We start from the raw sequence: 18,724 nt of genomic DNA on the forward strand, positions 1-18,724 counted from the left end.
CAACTCAACCAGTCTAAATGATTTTTTAAAAAAACATTACTGCATTCATGACAAAATAACATGTAGAATTTAATTTTATGGGCTTATTTTGCGAATCATAATTGTTTGTTTGTTGATCTCTTTTCCTTAATCAAATTAAGCTATAATTTACTTGAATCCAATAAATTGAATCCTATTAGCATTTTTTCTATAAAAATTGATCACGGTTGGAATTGTTGCTAGGATATTGAAATATACCCAATATTAATTGTAGTGAAATTCATTGCAAGAGATAAGGTCTGCTCTTGAATTCTTTATAAAAAGTCCACTCCTGAACTAATTATTTAAGGGATAAATCCCAAAATATTCCATATACTTTGTAAAACACGTCAATTGAGTTTCTTATACTTTTTTTTTTTTGGGTTAAAGAAGCCTTTACACTTTGAATAATGTGTTCCGTTAGCACTCAAACCATTTAGACGTTAAAATATATGATGTGACAACGATTTTTCATATATGATATTTTTTTTGAGAAGAAAATAAAAAATGAGTTGTTAAATATGGCATGGCATAGATCAACCCATTATAACCAACAAACATAACTAAAAATCAAAACAAAATTCATTAAAATCACACACAAGGGGGAAAAAAAAATGTAAGGACTCAATAGACTTAGTTTTGCCAAGTACATAGACTATTTTTAAGATTTATCCCAATTATTAAATTATTCAATGTCAAGTTGTTGATTGGTTGTTTGTAATTGTATATACTACGTAATAAAGAGGGATATGGGCCTTGACATTGTGATTGAGACTGGACAAAGCCTTTTCCATGACCGAATTTCTCTTCTCACAGACCATGGACCATAAAAGCTTAATTGCACAATTGACTGCTGCCACTGAGCTTGCAACTTGAAACCCTCATCTGGTTTCAATTGGGCCAACCACCATAATCAGGAAAATAAAAAAAAATGTAATAATCACATTGTGATAAAACTATAATGTGGCTAAAGGAATCTTTTTCCCATCCAAAATACAAAATAGAAACAAAATAGTCAACAATTAATAATAATAAAAGATCTCCATGGTAATAATAACTACCCTGAAAATGAATTTATGAGTCAAAAGGTCATAATAAAGTGTGGACATGAGAACATTTTAGATTTTGAGGCTTAGGACAATCAAAAATCAAAAATAGTTTTTATTTAACGAATTTTAGATATTTTTAATTTACTAAAAATGCCAATTTTATAAGAGTAAATATTAAATTGCTATATTGAGAAATATATTTGCCATTTGATTAATAACCTAGCGGTGAATTAAGTTTAAATATCTCTGGGACCAAATTATATATACTAAAAAAGCTATGAATTCGATTACTATTGAAAGTAACACACTTATGACCACGTATTGGGTTTGGAAAATCCCGTATGTGCGAGCTTGACATTGAGAGTTTACAACCCTTGATTAATCAATAGAAATCCAAAAAAATATGCAATTAAAAAAGTCAAGCATTGTACTAGATTTTATTAATACCAGATTCTCTTTTTTTTTTCTTAAATAATAAATCCCTTTCCGGAAAATAAATAAATGAAAGGAAATTGAAACCAGACGATTACCCAACTCTTTTTCTACCCACTACCAAACACAACCAAAAAAACAAATAATAAAAATAAAAAAAAAGACAACGGTGCGCATGACGCACCCGTGCGCACCATGGCATCTCCCACCATTAAATACTATTAACTTCTACAATTATCCAATCTTATTTACTTAAACTTGAGCTGCCCCCATCTCTGATCGTCGATCGACGGAGATCCCCCTTTTCCCTGCCGTCGATTCACCAAAATCGGACCCGAACTTCGAGCCACTCAGAATCTCATGTCCCTGTTAGCTGACTCTTGATGGCAAAAACCCTGATCTAGCAAACCATTCTGTCCTCTCCACTATCTGTTATAAAAAAGGGTTTTATCTTTGTGCTTCGTGTGGGTTGACAGTACACTGAGATTCGTAAATTAGTTCGCCAATCTTGATCTGTCCGAGCTCCCGAAGACACGTGGCGATCTGGGTCCTGTTTCACTTCCATTCCAGCTTAAATCTCAGTGAGGTGTTTTCTCCTTCTCTTCTTCTTTTAATAGTACATGTGTTGATTCTTACTTGGGACTCTGAATTTCTGCTTAGATTAGTAGACTTGGGTATCTAGAATTATATGCTTTGATCCTTTTGCATTTCTGTTGGCTGCGAGTTGAATGAGATTTGGGTCTTCATCTGGAGGTTTTGAGCTGATCTTTGTGTTTATTTTTGCTTGTGATGAATTGGGATTCGTATTTTCAAGATGTAACAGTTTGATTGATTAAAAATCTGAGGGAAATTATGGGACGTCAGATGAAAGATTTGTTTTTTGTTGTGCAAAATTGCTAAAGAAATTGTATGGTAAACTCTTGCAATTGATTGTGATGTGAAATTTGGACAAATTCTTGTTCATTTCCTTCACTTAGCCCCAGAGCCAGATTTTTTTTTAACTCAACCCAGATTGAGATCTTTTTGTGTCTAGATCAAAACCCAGATGTATGGAACTTTGTCTGTCACTGAGTTATGTTCATTTAAGAAATAAGTGTCTGGGTTGACTATTCTTTTAATTGAAAAATGGTTGAGGCTTGATATTCTTTAACCTAATTGATTTCATTACAAAATGCAGATAAGAAAATGCTGATATATGCGAAATTTAAGCTGCTTACACTGAGAAGCATTCTGGGCTGGTTGTAGTTTTTCTTTCAAGAGCTTGGCTTCTTGCATTACAAGTGGATTTAATTTCTACATGGAAGCGAACATAGAGGAGGCTCTTAGGGCAAAAGAAATTGCTGAGAAGCGATTTGCTGAGAAAGACTTTGCAGGGGCACAAAATTATGCGTTGAAGGCTAAAAATTTATATCCTAGTCTGGAAGGGATAGCTCAAATGGTGGCCACATTTGACGTTTATATTGCTTCTGAGGGTAAAGGCAATGGCGGAGTTGACTATTATTCTGTTCTTGGTTTGAAGCCTTCCGCGGATAAAGATGCTGTCAAGAAGCAGTATAGGAAAATGGCTGTGTTATTGCACCCTGATAAAAATAAAACAGTTGGAGCAGATGGGGCCTTCAAACTCGTATCTGAAGCTTGGACACTGTTATCTGATAGTTTTAATAGAACTTCCTATAACTTCAAGAGAAACAAGCCGATGGGATCTGTGGCGCAGAACAATCCATCTTATGTTCAAAATGCTGGGGTTGCAGGATATAATAAATGTTCTAATTCATCGGCCTCTCATGGGCTTGATACTTTCTGGACTGTTTGCACCTCTTGCAAAGTCCAGTATGAGTATCTCCGGAAGTACGTTAATAAAAGACTTTCGTGTAAGAATTGCCGTGGTACTTTCATTGCTGTGGAGACTGGGACTGCCCCAGTTAATGGTTCTTTTCCTTACTCTCCTTGGTCATATGTGCCAAGTAATGGACATAGCGGTCACGGATATGATGGGGTTACATATGTCCCAACCAATGGCAACTATTTTGCAGGAAATGGAGTCTCTGGATACCATTCTGGACACGGATATGAGTATGTCTCTAATATGTCATTTCATTTGACATCATACTCTGGAAGTTCTACTGGAATCATCAGTCCTAATGGATCATGTGCTTTCCCCAGTGATGCCGTTTATCAGGCTAATGGAAATGCTCATGTAGCTGGAGCAAAGGCTAAAGCAAGGGCCAATGGGAAACGAATGATGAGAGATGCTATTGCTAACGTAAATTCAAATGTATCTGCTGGACGTAATGAAGCTTCAGGATCTAAGGGCAGTAGCCCCGATAAAAGAAGGAAGATTATCGTGGGTACCAGCTTCAGAAATGGATGTGAAGAAAAGGGGTCACAGAATGCTTCTGAAGGAAGGTTAGCTAATGAAAATGCAAAATTTGGGTTTGACTCGAAGCTTCCCAGTCCAAATGAGATTTCCGCCAGACCTTCCCCCATTGCACCTGCATTTGATGCTCGAAAGATGTTAATGGACAAGGCAAGGACAGAAATTCAGAAGAAATTGGAAGAAATTAGGTTAGCTTCTGCTGAAGTCATTCAATCTGGAGTGGTTTCAAAAAGAGCAAATGCAGATCTTTCTCGTCGTCTTTCAAAGCCACTTAAAAGTAAGCCGGTCTCAATAACCGTCCCTGACCCTGACTTTCATGATTTTGACAAAGATAGATCAGAAGAATGCTTCAAGCCAAAGCAAATATGGGCTCTATATGATGAGGATGATGGTATGCCTCGTTTGTATTGTCTGATCCGTGAGGTTGTCTCAGTTTCACCATTTAAGATTCACATCACTTACTTGAATTCTAAAACTGATAGTGAATTTGGCTTAGTCAATTGGGTCGGTTCTGGGTTTACCAAGTCTTGTGGAAACTTCAGAACACGGAATTCTGACGTCGTTGATCAAGTCAATGTTTTTTCCCACATCTTGAGAGGGAGGAAAGCCGGCAGGGGAGGTTGTATTCGTATATACCCTAAAAGTGGGGACATTTGGGCTGTTTACAGAAATTGGTCACCAGATTGGAACATATCGACCCCAGATGACGTGAGGCACCAGTATGATATGGTAGAGGTGCTTGATGATTATTCTGAAGAATTTGGGGTTTGTGTTATCCCTCTTGTTAAATTGGCAGGGTACAAGACAGTATACCAAAGCAACACTAACAAGGACGCTATAAGATGGATTGCAAGGCAAGAAATGTTACGATTTTCGCACCAGGTGCCGTCCTGCTTGCTAGATGGGGAAACAAATGATTTGCCAGACAAGTGTTGGGATCTTGATCCAGCTGCAACTCCAGATGAACTGCTCCACGCAATAACAACAGAAGTGAAGACTTGAAAGAAACCTGGTCAATCAAAGAATGCAAGATTTGTCTTTGAGCCCTTTCTTCATTCTTATAGAGAAATTTAGGTTGACTGTACAATACTTCACACATGGCTAATAGCCAATTCATCTTTAACCTGTCAATTGACTCTTGACAGTAGTCACATTACCATGTTTATTGAGGAATACTATTTTGGAATCCCAAAGTGTACCGACTACTTGTTGACAGAATACCCACTTCTTGTAGCATTGGAACTGTAACCATTCTTCTGTGTCCCTGATACATATTGAACTCAACAGAATGCAATTTGTATGTGCTGGATCATGTTATTATTAATATTTTAGATTAACTACTGAGAAACTTCATTTGCTAGTACTTGAGTAGTTAGTAATGAGAGGTGGCTCGATTAGTAATCGGTTGGGTTAAATTTTCAATGTTCGATTCTAAAGAGACAAATTTCTCAAGGTATTTGAAAAAAAGAAAAGTACTTGATTAGTTTGCTCATAACTATTTGGGTGATAGTCTTATTCGTTAATATTTTTAGGGTCAAATCATATGTACTCAGTCTTGAGTGTTGACTCTCACTTGGAGCAATACATTTATAGTCATGCGTTGAGTTTTGCCTTAACTTACCTTTTTTATGTATCATTCTCTTTCTCTTCTTTGGTTACAAAATAAAAGTTATATTTGCCAAGTCATGGGTTTCTGCGGGGGCCTCATGGGCTTATCGGGCCTTCAGATTCTGAGTGGGCCTCAACGTCGATCCGTGCTAAAAAAGCCCGCTTTTGCGCAGCACTGCAGTGATATTCTGCACAGAAGCTGAAGGCGAATCCACGGCCTGCGAGAGAGCCATCGAAAACGACGTCGCATTGGAGTTTTCCTCTTTGTTTCACTTTCAACGAGCGAGCGGAGAGAGCAAATTATAGTTCTCTGTAGTTTTTGCTGAACCATCCGATCTCAGTCATTCTCTATGCACCTTTCTTCGTAATCGCGTCCAATCTAGGTTATTTACGGTGAGAAAATGTATCAGTGGAGGAAATTCGAGTTTTTCGAGGAGAAATACGGGGGAAAGTGCGCGATTCCTGAGGAGGTTAGTGGGAGGATCGAGTGCTGCTCTAGCGGGAGAGGCAAGGTGGTGATCGGATGCGATGATGGCAGTGTGAGCTTGCTTGATCGAGGCCTCAAGTTCAATTTCGGATTCCAAGCTCACTCCTCTTCTGTTCTCTTCCTCCAGCAGCTCAAGGTTTGGCTTTAGGGATTTTTTTTGTTTCCCTTTATCGTTTGTCAAATGCAAGTTCAGTTGTTCGCGTTTTGCATATGAAAGAACTCAATCATGAAATACACTTCGATTTTTCCTTTTTGTGGACTGTTTAGTTGAGAAAATATGGAAAAAACGAAATAAAAAGTGTTAGTCAGAATTTATTTGCGGTGAGGTTGAAAACCGAGGTTTAATCACAGATTACAAGTATTTTTGTGTAATGGTTGAAGCTAGATGTTGTTGGCAATTGATGTGAAGTTTCCTTTTTATTATGAATGAGAAATCCTACTTACTGGTCACTAGAGGAAGATGAGCAAGTTCAGATATCCATCTATGAAAAGAAGATTTTGAAAAAATAAAATAAAATAAAAGAAACTGAGAAAAAGAAGAAAGGTTAAAAGCAAGTTGAAGCGGAACACTTTTCGTTCGATATGCAATGTCTTTGTTATATATATTTTGTTTGCAGTTGTACTTCTGTCTGAATTTATGGAGCAGAATACAAGGAATTTATATGAATGAATTTCATGTTACCATGGTACTCTACTGTAAATATTTCCAACGCATTCAATATGGAATTTGTTTTGCCTTCAAAACTTGCTTTTTACTCTAGTATAAAGGATGAATCTAGATCATGGTTGGGTATTGATGTGAATCCTTTCTTCTTCCTTTTATGTACCTTTTTGATGAATCAGCAACGCAACTTCATAGTAACAGTGGGAGAAGATGAGCAGATTGCTCCACAGCAATCCGTACTGTGCCTAAAGGTTTTTGACCTAGATAAAATGCAGCCCGAAGGCTCAAGCAACACAAGTCCTGATTGTATTGGGATTTTGCGAATATTTACCAGTCAGTTTGCTGAAGCAAAGGTAGTACACTTTTCACTTCGTCAAGAATCGAGATTACTTCAATGCTCACTCACATCTTCTTACTTTATTGATTTCCATCGTGCCAAAGTTATGCCTCATAAACTCTTGAAATGTTTGACTAGACTAATCCTTATTGAGATTTAAAATATATAATGTTCTGCAGATTACATCATTTTCAGTATTGGAGGAAGCTCCACCAATACTTCTAATAGCCATTGGATTAGATAATGGTTGCATTTACTGCATCAAAGGGGACATTGCGCGAGAACGTATTACCCGTTTCAAGCTTCAGGTGGACGTAGAGAATTCTTCAGACAAGAGTCTATCTTCTATTACCGGTCTAGGGTTTAGAGTAGATGGTGGAGCCCTTCAACTATTTGCTGTAACTCCAGGTTCAGTGACCTTGTTCAGCATGCAGTTTCAGCCACCTCAGAAGCACACCCTAGATCATATTGGATGTGATTTTAACGGTGTTACGATGAGTGATCGCTTGGTATGCTGTCCACAGGGCCCTATATTCTTAACATTCTTGTTTGCCTTATTAAATACAGAATATGCTGTCTTGAGTCTCTGAGAGAGCTAACGGATCCTATACGGTTAATGTTTTCAGGAACTGATAATTGGTCGACATGAAGCCGTGTACTTTTATGAAGTTGATGGACGTGGTCCTTGTTGGGCATTTGAAGGAGAGAAGAAACTAATTGGGTGGTTCCGTGGATACCTGTTGTGCGTTATTGCAGATCAAAGAAATGGCAAGAATACTTTCAATATTTATGATTTGAAAAACCGCTTAATAGCCCACAGTCTTGTGGTTAAGGAGGTGTCTCACATGCTTTGTGAGTGGGGTAATATAGTTCTCATAATGGCTGACAAGTCTGCTTTATATATTGGAGAGAAGGATATGGAGAGCAAGTTAGATATGCTATTCAAGAAAAATCTTTATACTGTAGCTATCAATCTTGTCCAAAGTCAACAAGCTGATGCTGCCGCAACAGCTGATGTTCTAAGGAAATATGGGGACCATCTGTATAGCAAACAAGACTATGATGAAGCTATGGCCCAGTACATCAACACTATCGGTCACCTTGAACCTTCATATGTCATACAGAAGTTTCTGGATGCACAAAGAATCTACAACCTTACTAATTACTTAGAGAAGTTACATGAAAAAGGGCTCGCTTCTAAAGATCATACAACTCTTTTGTTAAATTGCTACACCAAATTAAAAGATGTTGAAAAGCTGAATATGTTCATCAAAAGTGAGGATGGTGTTGGGGAACATAAATTTGATGTGGAGACTGCAATAAGGGTCTGTCGCGCTGCCAATTACCATGAGCATGCAATGTATGTTGCCAAGAAGGCTGGAAGGCATGAGTGGTACTTGAAGATATTGCTCGAAGACCTTGGCAGTTATGAAGAAGCTCTGCAATATATTTTGTCTCTTGAACCTAGTCAAGCAGGAGTAACTGTAAAAGAGTATGGTAAGATTCTCATAGGGCACAAACCCACGGAGACAATTCAGATACTCATGAGGCTTTGTACAGAGGATGGAGAATTAGCGAGGAGAGGAACTTCAAATGGCTCATACCTATCTATGCTGCCATCACCTGTTGATTTTCTCAACATTTTCATGCACCACCCAGAGTCCCTCATGGATTTTCTTGAAAAATATATTGATAAGGTGAAAGACTCCCCAGCTCAAGTAGAAATTCACAATACACTGTTGGAGTTGTATCTATCCAACGATTTGAACTTCCCATTGTCAATATCCCAAGCTGACAATGGAGTCGATCTTTCTCTTAGAACCAAATCAGGAGCGGCTGCAATGTTTAGAGTGGAGTCCAATGGGAAATCAATTACTAACCACAATGATTTATACGAGGAGAAAGGTCGTCTGGGGAGGCAAGAAAAGGGCCTACTTTTGCTTAAGAGTGCATGGCCTTCTGACCTTGAGCACCCACTTTATGATGTTGATCTTGCTATAATTCTATGTGAGATGAATGTATTTAAACAAGGGCTGCTGTTTATCTATGAGAAGATGAAGCTTTATAAAGAGGTAATTGCCTGCTACATGCAAGCCCATGATCATGAAGGATTGATTGCATGCTGCAAAAGGTTGGGGGATTCTGGTAAAGGAGGGGACCCTTCTCTTTGGGCAGATCTGCTGAAGTATTTTGGTGAACTTGGAGAAGATTGCTCTAAAGAAGTGAAGGAAGTTTTGACTTATATCGAGAGGGATGACATCTTGCCTCCCGTTATCGTTCTTCAATCCCTGTCCAAAAATTCGAACCTCACGCTCTCTGTCATTAAGGATTATATTGCTCGGAAACTTGAACAGGAGTCAAAATTGATTGACGAGGATCGGCGGGCTATTGAGAAGTATCAGGTTCGTTTCATAGCTTAATTTTATAATTTCTTGAAGTATGTATGTGGACGTTCACCATGCCCCAATGACAGTTGATTAATCATCTGTTCTTGCCTTCTTGGTAAGGCTTGTTTAGCCGGTTTTATGAAATTTTTTGAATAGATGCTACGTTATATGGTCACAATCTTTGAGATACAGCTGAAAATATTCAGAATGAAAAAAGTACTTTATCAGGCAGCCAATAGGCCGTGGCATATTATGGGGTGAGAATTTCTTCTGTTTCTTTGAGCTTTTGGATACTATCGCTACCAGATTTTCAAAATCCTTGATGAATCAAAGTGTTCAAAAGTCCTCTTGGATTGTTATAATATAATGAAATATTAACTTTTATATATCAATACACACACATGCATGCATATGTATATAGGTATTTAATGTCATAGTTTGACTAGGAGGGGTTGTTTATTACTCTGTTTCGAACATAGCACTTTTTTTTTCTTCTATTTACGGTGTTTAATTCATGTTACAGTTTCTCCTTAACAAGAAACGAGAATTCTCTTTCCATCAAAAAAAAAAATGAGAATTCTCAGTGAGTCCTAATTGTGCAGGAAGACACATTGGCAATGAGGAAAGAAATTCAGGATCTTAGGATCAATGCTCGAATCTTTCAACTTAGCAAGTGCACTGCCTGCACCTTCACCCTTGATCTTCCTGCCGTCCACTTCATGTGCATGCATTCATTCCATCAACGCTGTCTTGGAGATAATGAAAAAGAATGCCCTGAATGTGCTCCTGAATATAGAGCAGTTCTTGAAATGAAGAGAGGCTTGGAACAGAATTCCAAAGATCAAGACAGGTTTTTCCAGCAAGTGAAAAGTTCAAGGGATGGGTTTTCTGTGATTGCTGATTATTTTGGGAAGGGGCTCATCAGCAAAACTACTACCAATGGATCGACGGGTGCTGTTTGATCAGGCAGCACTCCTACAAATGGCTTTTGAGTATGTTCGGCTTCAGGTCAGCCCTTTGTGAACATTTTACTCTGAATTTGCAAGTCGTTGCCAAATTTTGTTTGGGAGATGCGGTAGCCTGAGTTGAATATAATGTTTTCAGGGTACTTTGGTTGGCTGATACCGATTTGCAGAGGAGCCTTTAAGTTTGTGCAGGTCTCATATGAGACTGTTCTTTGTCCTTTTGGGCTGATAAGTTCTGATTTATACCCTGTTGTGCTTACAGCTATGACCCATGAGAGTAATTGTAAAATTGTTGTTGATAACAATACAGCATGAGAAGGTCCTGGTGGATGATCCCTACGTGCTTCTCGCTGTGTAAATTTCTAGCTCAATCATGAGCTCTTGTGGTTTTATTTGTTTAGATAATGGTGAGATTACATGTGGAAGCTTTGTTTATCCTGTATGAAATTAGATTCCATTAATGGATTTTGAACAAGTTTTGGAGAGAGTGTTAAATAACTTGAGGAAAATATCCTTTGCATATGGCTTTTCAACATTTGATTGTTTTGAATGTCATTGTTGTGTTTTTGTAATCGTAACCTAACTACCAGTTCGGATTCTGTCGACAATTATAGTTGAAAGCAAGTTGTATAGCAGGTAATCTTTGAGACTGCCTTGGTTTGTTTTCATCTACAGTCAAGCTTCAGTAAAAGATATATAAAAGCTGCAGATCACATGTAGCTTTATTTTTTACCTTGTTTAACTAAGTAAGTAATGATATGATGGTCTACCGGTTCCAGAATTTTTCTTTGCAGGCCGTCTCATTCTCTCACATCTGCTACATTCAGGAGCCGGACACCGAAGGAAAAAGGAGAAATTGTGTTTTCCATCAATTGATTTGAGGGGGTCCAATATACAAGGTTTGTGCTAAAACCAAGCTGATTTATTTCCTTTAAGCATTCCGATATACCTTTGTTAGCTGAAAGAATCTGCTTGTTTGGATATTTGTGGTTATTGAGAACTGTTGGAGAGGTTGAAGGGGACCCACTAAAAAAAATAATATCAAGTTTCACCTACTCCATAATTTGTACATTTCCCTTGTCTATATTCAGTTGTATAATATAAAATAACATAAAAAGAAAGTGATTCTCTGAGATGACGACAATCATTAGTCAACTTGGACCCAACTGGGTTAAAATGGAAGCCAAGTCGAGTAGCCAAAAGAGGATCAAAGATTAAGAGTTCATAGTCAACATTTGTGCTAAATGTGGTCCCGGATAGTCTTGATCAAGCGCAAGTGATGGAAGTGTACATGTGCTGCACATGTAGCTGCTTTGTGTATGGCATTCAGTACTGATGATAGGTACCTTTGTTTTTACATTACCACTGTAGGCTCGTGTGACTTCCTCTCTTCTCTTCTCTTCTTTTTTTCCGGCGCAGAGGTCTAAAGGGTTAAGGGCCCTGCAGTTTCCTTGTAGTTTTGATTACATACATTCAGTCACTAGTGTAGAGTCCACACAACTTTTTGAATTTGGTAAAAAGACTGAATTTTTTGTTGATGGCCATTGCATTGACTTCTACTGCAGAAGTTCTCATACTGCAGAAGTTCTCATCCGGGATGCTCAACTCAACAGCAGGGGAGGACCTAACACACACGACAAATAAAGTTGATTGGGTCCACCAGCAATGCTGCATCACCCTCTCAAGGTGAATAGAATCCCATTTGTGATCCTTTGATACACATACTGCCAACCAAGCACCAAGAGCCTCAGTCAAAATGGGCTCGTGTGACTTGTGTGTCTATCATCATGTGCACAGTATAGTGATCTAATGGGTATGGGTTCCATTAATTTGTTATATCAATGATCTTCTGGGTGTTGGACAAGGTTGCCTACATGGGACCAACCTGGGCACACACACACACACCCACCCATCATGGAGTCATTCAATTATTATGACTTGTTAATTTTCTAGCTTTTTTACCTTTAGTGGAATCAGCTTTCTTCTTGTCTTTTTGTGATGTTTTATTGTCAACTAAGTATTCCTAGTTTAATGACCAAGGCCATGTGGTGGGTGCGTGGTATATGACCATCTATTTTTGGTTGTTCTTCCAATGTTGGAAAGGATGAAACGCAAGTTCCTTAGGTCCTAAAACAAAATAAATTAATGACAACTTGTCAATATAAACATGGGACTCTAAATACTTCCGTAAGTGGTCGTATGAACTCGGAAGATTTTTTATTCAATTTTCACTAGAAACAATACACTAGTAATCATGCAAGTGAGTTGTTAGTTGAATGAGAATCATCTTATATGTAAGGGATATCTATTCATTAGAGCACTTGCAATGATGTTATTTTGTCTGGGTTAATAAATATGTATGGAGTTTTGTGTTTTGCTGATACGGTTGTATTAGGTTTTGTGTTTTGCTAATGTGGTTGTATTGGGAGATGTGTTTTGCTGATATGACTGTATTGAAAGATTGTGTTTTGGTATAGTTTTATTGTGGATAACATGGAGGGCATGAGAATTTGTTTGCCACCATGTTGGATGGGAAGGAAAAATGTATAAGAATTTATGTTTTGCTGATGTGGTTATATTGGGAGATGTGTTTTATTGATGTGGTTGGCTTGACAGACGTGTTTGGTTTGACTTTTTATGTAATAGAAGTGGGATCCAATATAGATTTTTGTTGGCCCAGTAAAAAGTCACTACGGCAGTTGCTCTTAGGGCGTGGGTTCGAATCCTATCTCCTTCTCAAAACCTTGTTTAGTAATCATGTGTTGTCTAAATTTATGTGCTTGTAGTTTTGGGTTACCAAAAAAAATTTGGGACTTCTTTATTTTAAATAATTCTCATAAAGTTGTCATTTATTTTTTCTATTATTAAAGGGATATTGAGATGAAAAAGAATAAAACAAAAAACATGAAAGGGAGGTGCAGGTGCGTCTGACGGAGCGTGCACAGAAGTCGCGTGGTTAAAAATGAAGGTGGTAACGCCAAAGGGTAAAGAGACAACCCAAGCGAAAAAGGGCAAACGAACCCATCAAGTTCACCATTAATCGAGTGGGCCCGCGAACTCTTCCCACTCTCTCTCTCTCTCTCTCTCTCTCTAATTTTCCGGTCTCAATTCCCTTCTCAAATGCAGAATATTCGAGTTATTCCTACTTCGCGCTTCCTCGCACGGTAAGCATACCTCCAACACGCACTGTCTTTGTTTTGTTTGTTTCCCGAGAAAATGGAAAGTAATATTAGAAGTTTCAAGCAAAAACGTAATTGAGATTTCACAGCTGTCACTCTTAGCTGACTCTGTTTTCTGATCTCTCTTATCTTCCGGTTCCGGGAATCAAACACGGTCGGTGTGTTGCTTTTGAATGAGAATTTGATGACCGTATGGTTCTGTTTGTTTGCACATGATGTCTTTTTAGGTGATTTTGAGTATTTGTTTGAGATATGAGCAAGGAGCATCAGCCTGAGCCTCTTGATTTCTTCATTTGGACTGTTGAGGTATTCGATTTATCTTTTTCTCGGATCTTTTATTGTTCTGGAAGTAGATCTTGTTTTGTACTCTTATGTGAATTAGATGCTTTTCTTTTCCTTCCGACTTAATTTGATTATAAATAATTGGCTTGCTGTAATTGAAGCGTATTGTTTTAATTTTCTGTGTGCGGTCAATTTTGTATTGATTGGGATGCTTAAGATTGAAATTAGTTTGTGTCACTGACTCTCTTCGTGGTTTTGATCCCTGATCCCATGGAACGTGTGTGAGTTGGGATGCTTCTTTATTGGTAATAATGGAACTCTACAGCTAATTGAGTTGATAAACAAACTGAAATAGATGTTTATTCATTGCATTTGTCCTTAATTTTCTGGAATCATGAGATTTGGTGCAGTTCTTGCACTGGTCTATTAGAGGAGCTTGTATGTTTGCGTCTTCTCAGGGTAAATATATGTTTGGATTTTGGAAAAGGGAATTTGGATTATCTCCAAAATATTGTGTTGGATGTGTGACAACGCGAGGAAGGAGAGGGTAGCACATGAGACTATTCGATCTAGGGTAGGTAAGGGTAGCAAGAATGAGAGAAAATTGTTTCAGATGGTTCAGGCCTGGACAGCGTAGAGATATTGTAGTGACGATGCATTGAGTCCAAAAAAGTTCAAGTTGGAGACACTAAAAAGAGGCATGAGTGCATGACCAAACAAAAACACATAAATGGAAGTTATAAGAAAGAACATGGATTCTATAGAATTCGTTGAGAGTGTAGCGGTGTAGCCTTAGATAAGACCTAATGCCAAAGGAGAATTCTCGAAATATATTAATGATTTCTTATACGGATCTACGTAGCTGTCCACTAAATTGTTTGTGACTAACGCTTTGACTATGATGGCATTTATCATACAAACCATAAACCACTTCTTCTTTTCAAAGTTTTTCTTCTTCTTTTCTTTCATACACTATGTATATTTTGTTGTGCTATACAGACTGTACAGTCTTCTCAACATGCATTAGAGATGCACATTATGCTAATATGTTAATTTTGTGCTACGGCATATTCATCATTCATCTGGCTACTCTTCTTTTGGAATGCATCGTGTGGAAAAGCTAAGGTAATGATACCGTATCCATATGTAAATGGTGATTTTAGATTTACAATTTTAAGACCTTTTTGAAGTCAGAAAGTTCTCATGCATTATTCTTTGGCGGTCAAAGTTTTGCCATGTTTGACGTGGAGGAATGTGTTAATAACTTTATAGTCCATGATTCGGCAGGCTTGGCCATCCTCCTGTTAAAAACTAGTCCCCAAAATAAATGAGAATACTGGAGGGATGTTTAAAAGGATGTCTCATGTCTGCTACAGAAGTTCAGAGTGCCTTTTGGTACATGTGAAGGGTGTTGTAAGGATATTTGCTTAGGAGGGAAGTAGGGAACTGTATTGTGAATCGTGATAGACCAAAGAGGCAAAGACTAAGTGGTCAGCTGGGGTTGGTTAACTGATGATGGATGATATCAATTGCTGGTTCTTGTGAAGTAATACACATATAATAATTAAACCTGTGGATAGTCTTGGAGCACGAGGAAATCTTGTTTATTATTTAATACTAACTGATGCATGGATGATAATCATGATATGCTACTGCTTCAAGGTTGAGTATATTCAAACGCTAGTGTTTCAATAGAGTAAGGCATATCTGTGCTTCTCACCCTCAAGTTGATGGATGTTTCTGGAGCATCTGCTTTCGAACAGGATAAAAATTATGGCTTCCTGTTTGCTACTCTTGATGCATAACACAAACTTTTATGCATGTGTGCGCTGTGAAGCTGGGACTACCTGTGAACTTCCCCTTTAATTGTTACTTTTGGATGGTAGCAGTTACTCGTAGTGTGAAAGACTGAGATATAGGAATCAGTTACATTGGAATTTCCTTTTCTTCTATTTACACTTTTTGGTTGTTTAATTTGTATAAGTGATCCACAGATTGATTTTTGTTTAAGGAAACTTACTACAACAAAAAGGTTCTGGATTGTGCAGTTATGAGATTTTATTCCATAACAACTAACGGGCTATATCGGCTGTTGTAACCTTCGAAATATATTTTCCTGAACCTATGCGGATGTTTGTTTTATTGTGAAGACTTACTAATACTCATACATAGATTACTTCATGATTTGGAAAAAAAAATAGCATTTCATGGATTTGAGGTTGCTTGGTTGACAGCCGGCCTGTCCTTTTGTTTTGCAAGGATGTTGGTTTATGGTTAGAAGAAATAAATCTTGGTAGCTACCGTCAAATTTTCAAAGAAAATGGTGTCAATGGAGAATATTTGGAGGGCATGTCCATGTTTACAACTGAACAGATTCTACGATTTATAAGGCGATGCCACATGAAATGGGGAGACTTCATCACGCTTTGTAAGGAGCTCAGGCGAATAAAAGGTTCTATCTCCTCTCATTAAATAGTTGCTCCTAAACTGCTTCATCATTAATTGATTGACCTGTATTTACCAAGGAATTACCTGAAATATGTAGGCTAAGAAACTTTGAGAGGAAAGAAGCCTGATTTTGTTGGATTTTTTCTTCATTCTTCTTGTTGTTCATGGGGTTGTGAATGGATTCGATTCGGGACGGAGAGGGTATTAGCCAAAACGGGTATTATCCAATTAGGGCTTTTTACCATGCAAATCTTATATATATATAGACACACACACACACACACATTCAGAAAATCTGTTTGATAATGGGGTATTTGTTCTTATTATCAGGTCCAAATTTGATTGGTTAGTTTGGGTTATACTTGTAGGAATTGCACCAAAGAACTTTAGTACATATATGATCCCCTAATCTGGATGGCGAAGGCAAGGATTGTATGTAGCTGCACAAGATGCAGGCTGCAATTATGGTGTTGTATCACTTAGTGGCACTCTATTACCTTGATTAGTTGATTCTCTTGCCTTTTCTGATAATTTCATGCCCCTTTCAGTTTTCTGCTGCCATTTTTTTTGTGACTTCTCTCTGCTAGATTCAAAGTTAAATTTAGCTGTACTTACTATGACCTTTGTATTTCCAGTGGCATGCCTAAAAGGGGAGCAAAAAGTTCGGCGGCCATGGTGGGCTCCGTCGTGCTTATCACTTGTCTTCGTCAACCATGCGAAGCGAAACAGACAGTCGCGGGTAGTTTCATTGAAACTGGAACCATGATGCTGATCTGCATATGTGTATGTATTTGTAGTTTACTTTTTGTTTAGGGGATAAGGAATTTAGGAAAGAACTCGACACTCTTATTATAAATATGGCAAAGTATTGCTGGTACTTCTGCCTTGGAGAACTCTCTTTGATATACAAGCCCTTTGATATATTTATTTGGTTGATTGTATTAGTTCTGTCTAAATCAGTTCCCGTGGACCATATTTTGTCAAGCATCTTACTCCACAACATAGAGAATTTGATGCTGTTGTACCTTGCTGTATACGCGTAAGCCTCTGTACCCTTGTTGGCTGTTCCTCAGTACCCTTGCTGGCTGGCTGTTGGTTACCCTGTAGATTATACTATTATATGTTGACTGACTACAATCAATAACAAACCAATCATTTTTTTTTTGAAATACCTTTGACAGATATGTCTCTCATTGGAATCAAACCTTGAGCACACATATATTTCTCGTTGGTCAAACCAATCATGCTTTGAAAGTGCTATTAGACAAATTATTATAGTTTCTCACAGATCTCAAATTATTTGGGATATAGGTGTCTTAGAGACGAAACTTGATAATGTGTCAAAGTGAATTCTTCCATTCCATATTCTTAACGGTCGAAGTGAACTCTTTTCAAAATTAAGTGCGCTGGTTAATTACTAATTAGATTCTAATTATAGGTATGGGGGGACCGTCCGAAGTACTTGGGCCCATTCTCGGATCAAACTCCTTCGTACCTCACCGGAGAATTTCCCCGCGACTATGGGTGGGACACTGCCGGAATATCTGCCGATCCAGAGACATTCGCCGAGAACCGTGAACTCGAAGTGATTCATTCCAGATGGGCCACGCTTGGTGCTCTGGGCTGCGTCTTCCCCGAAATCCTTTTAAAGAACGGTGTCAAGTTCGGCGAGGCAGTTTGGTTCAAGGCCGGAGCCTTCTCCTAAGGTGGGCTTGACTACCTTGGCAACCCAAACCTCATTCACGCCCAAAGTATTCTTGCAAGATAGGCTTTCCAGGTCGTGTTAATGGGCTTTGTTGAAGGGTACATAGTGGGTGGAGGCCCATTAGGTGAAGGACTGGACCCAATTTACCCAGGGGGAGCTTTTGACCCATTCGGCCTTGCGGATGACCCAGAAGTCTTTGCGGAATTGAAGGTTAAGGAGACCAAGAATGGACGGCTTGCAATGTTTGGATTCTTTGTTCAGGCTATTGTGACAGGGAAGGGACCGATTGAGAATGTTTTCGATCATGTGGCAGATCCAGTGGCCAATAACGCTTGGGCTTATGCCACCAACTTTGTCCCTGGAAAATGAAGATAATGATCAGCTACTATCAAGTTTTAATGTTGTAGTGAACATTATTGTACAATCTTTAGTTTCTGCTTTGTGATCAAAATCAGCATTGTTTGTCGGAAAACTCCGAAACAAACAACTTCGAGAGGTATTGTTCGCTTTGGGCCTTAAGCTCCGTACGGCATTCTCCTTAAAAGGACCTGAAAGGTGTTTATTTGTCCTGCTCTAAGTAAGCCACAATTTACATGCCGATTGTTTTGTATGTTGTTAAGTTCCAATACAGACTCTACCTAAATATCGTTAGTTTATATTTTAACGCCGTTGGAATAACCTTATATGGTTCTAAATTAATCTATAAATTTAATTTAAGACTTAAGACTTATCGATTTTGAACATGTTATAATTTGAAGAAGAATTTGAGAGGTATGAGTAAAGGAG

The 18,724-nt window shown here is 38.2% G+C and overlaps 5 protein-coding genes across 8 annotated transcripts; all 5 read left to right on the forward strand.

Moving 5' to 3' along the window:
• Positions 1–1,742: 1,742 nt before the first annotated feature.
• LOC119992264 lies at positions 1,743–5,217 on the forward strand. Of its 2 annotated transcripts, none has more exons than XM_038838962.1 (2): positions 1,743–2,085; positions 2,677–5,217. In XM_038838962.1, the coding sequence occupies exon 2, from the start codon at positions 2,797–2,799 to the stop codon at positions 4,876–4,878; it is 2,082 nt and encodes a 693-aa protein (XP_038694890.1). In that variant the 5' UTR covers positions 1,743–2,085; positions 2,677–2,796; the 3' UTR covers positions 4,879–5,217. The 2 variants fall into 2 exon arrangements, with proteins under 2 accessions (XP_038694890.1, XP_038694892.1); XM_038838964.1 differs by having other exon boundaries at positions 1,743–2,080.
• A 480-nt stretch (positions 5,218–5,697) lies between these two features.
• On the forward strand, positions 5,698–10,879 carry LOC119992041 (vacuolar protein-sorting-associated protein 11 homolog). The gene is made up of 6 exons (XM_038838641.1): positions 5,698–6,107; positions 6,815–6,988; positions 7,152–7,481; positions 7,599–9,374; positions 9,962–10,367; positions 10,464–10,879. Exons 1-5 carry the CDS (start codon positions 5,886–5,888, stop codon positions 10,319–10,321), a joined length of 2,862 nt encoding a protein of 953 aa, XP_038694569.1. The 5' UTR covers positions 5,698–5,885; the 3' UTR covers positions 10,322–10,367; positions 10,464–10,879.
• Positions 10,880–13,323: 2,444 nt separating this feature from the next.
• Positions 13,324–17,189, forward strand: LOC119992042. Of its 3 annotated transcripts, XM_038838642.1 has the most exons (4): positions 13,324–13,488; positions 13,731–13,809; positions 16,045–16,237; positions 16,869–17,189. In XM_038838642.1, exons 2-4 carry the CDS (start codon positions 13,756–13,758, stop codon positions 16,997–16,999), a joined length of 378 nt encoding a protein of 125 aa, XP_038694570.1. In that variant the 5' UTR covers positions 13,324–13,488; positions 13,731–13,755; the 3' UTR covers positions 17,000–17,189. The 3 variants fall into 3 exon arrangements, with proteins under 3 accessions (XP_038694570.1, XP_038694571.1, XP_038694573.1); XM_038838643.1 differs by lacking the exon at positions 13,324–13,488 and having other exon boundaries at positions 13,511–13,809; XM_038838645.1 differs by lacking the exons at positions 13,324–13,488; positions 13,731–13,809 and adding an exon at positions 14,873–14,910 and having other exon boundaries at positions 16,020–16,237.
• Positions 17,091–17,938, forward strand: LOC119990964 (chlorophyll a-b binding protein, chloroplastic-like). Its single transcript, XM_038837113.1, has 3 exons — positions 17,091–17,107; positions 17,194–17,272; positions 17,672–17,938. Exons 1-3 carry the CDS (start codon positions 17,091–17,093, stop codon positions 17,936–17,938), a joined length of 363 nt encoding a protein of 120 aa, XP_038693041.1.
• LOC119992044 (chlorophyll a-b binding protein 151, chloroplastic-like) lies at positions 17,481–18,431 on the forward strand. Its single transcript, XM_038838646.1, has one exon. It carries the CDS (start codon positions 18,020–18,022, stop codon positions 18,305–18,307), a length of 288 nt encoding a protein of 95 aa, XP_038694574.1. The 5' UTR covers positions 17,481–18,019; the 3' UTR covers positions 18,308–18,431.
• Positions 18,432–18,724: the final 293 nt, after the last annotated feature.

The sequence above is a fragment of the Tripterygium wilfordii genome, chromosome 22 (assembly GCF_013401445.1).
Source record: "Tripterygium wilfordii isolate XIE 37 chromosome 22, ASM1340144v1, whole genome shotgun sequence".
Lineage (NCBI taxonomy): Eukaryota > Viridiplantae > Streptophyta > Magnoliopsida > Celastrales > Celastraceae > Tripterygium > Tripterygium wilfordii.

Bases quoted from the DNA above. Each gene is read 5' to 3' on its own strand.
- LOC119992044 (XM_038838646.1), top strand. From the start codon at position 18,020: ATGGGCTTTGTTGAAGGGTACATAGTGGGTGGAGGCCCATTAGGTGAA.
- LOC119990964 (XM_038837113.1), top strand. The intron at 17,273-17,671 runs GTAAGCCTCTGT...TTCTAATTATAG, and splicing joins TTGTACCTTGCTGTATACGC to GTATGGGGGGACCGTCCGAA.
- LOC119992264 (XM_038838962.1), top strand. From the start codon at position 2,797: ATGGAAGCGAACATAGAGGAGGCTCTTAGGGCAAAAGAAATTGCTGAG.
- LOC119992041 (XM_038838641.1), top strand. From the start codon at position 5,886: ATGTATCAGTGGAGGAAATTCGAGTTTTTCGAGGAGAAATACGGGGGA. The intron at 6,108-6,814 runs GTTTGGCTTTAG...TTGATGAATCAG, and splicing joins TCTTCCTCCAGCAGCTCAAG to CAACGCAACTTCATAGTAAC. The intron at 9,375-9,961 runs GTTCGTTTCATA...CTAATTGTGCAG, and splicing joins GGGCTATTGAGAAGTATCAG to GAAGACACATTGGCAATGAG.
- LOC119992042 (XM_038838642.1), top strand. From the start codon at position 13,756: ATGAGCAAGGAGCATCAGCCTGAGCCTCTTGATTTCTTCATTTGGACT. The intron at 13,810-16,044 runs GTATTCGATTTA...TTGTTTTGCAAG, and splicing joins TCTTCATTTGGACTGTTGAG to GATGTTGGTTTATGGTTAGA. The intron at 16,238-16,868 runs GTTCTATCTCCT...TTGTATTTCCAG, and splicing joins GGAGCTCAGGCGAATAAAAG to TGGCATGCCTAAAAGGGGAG.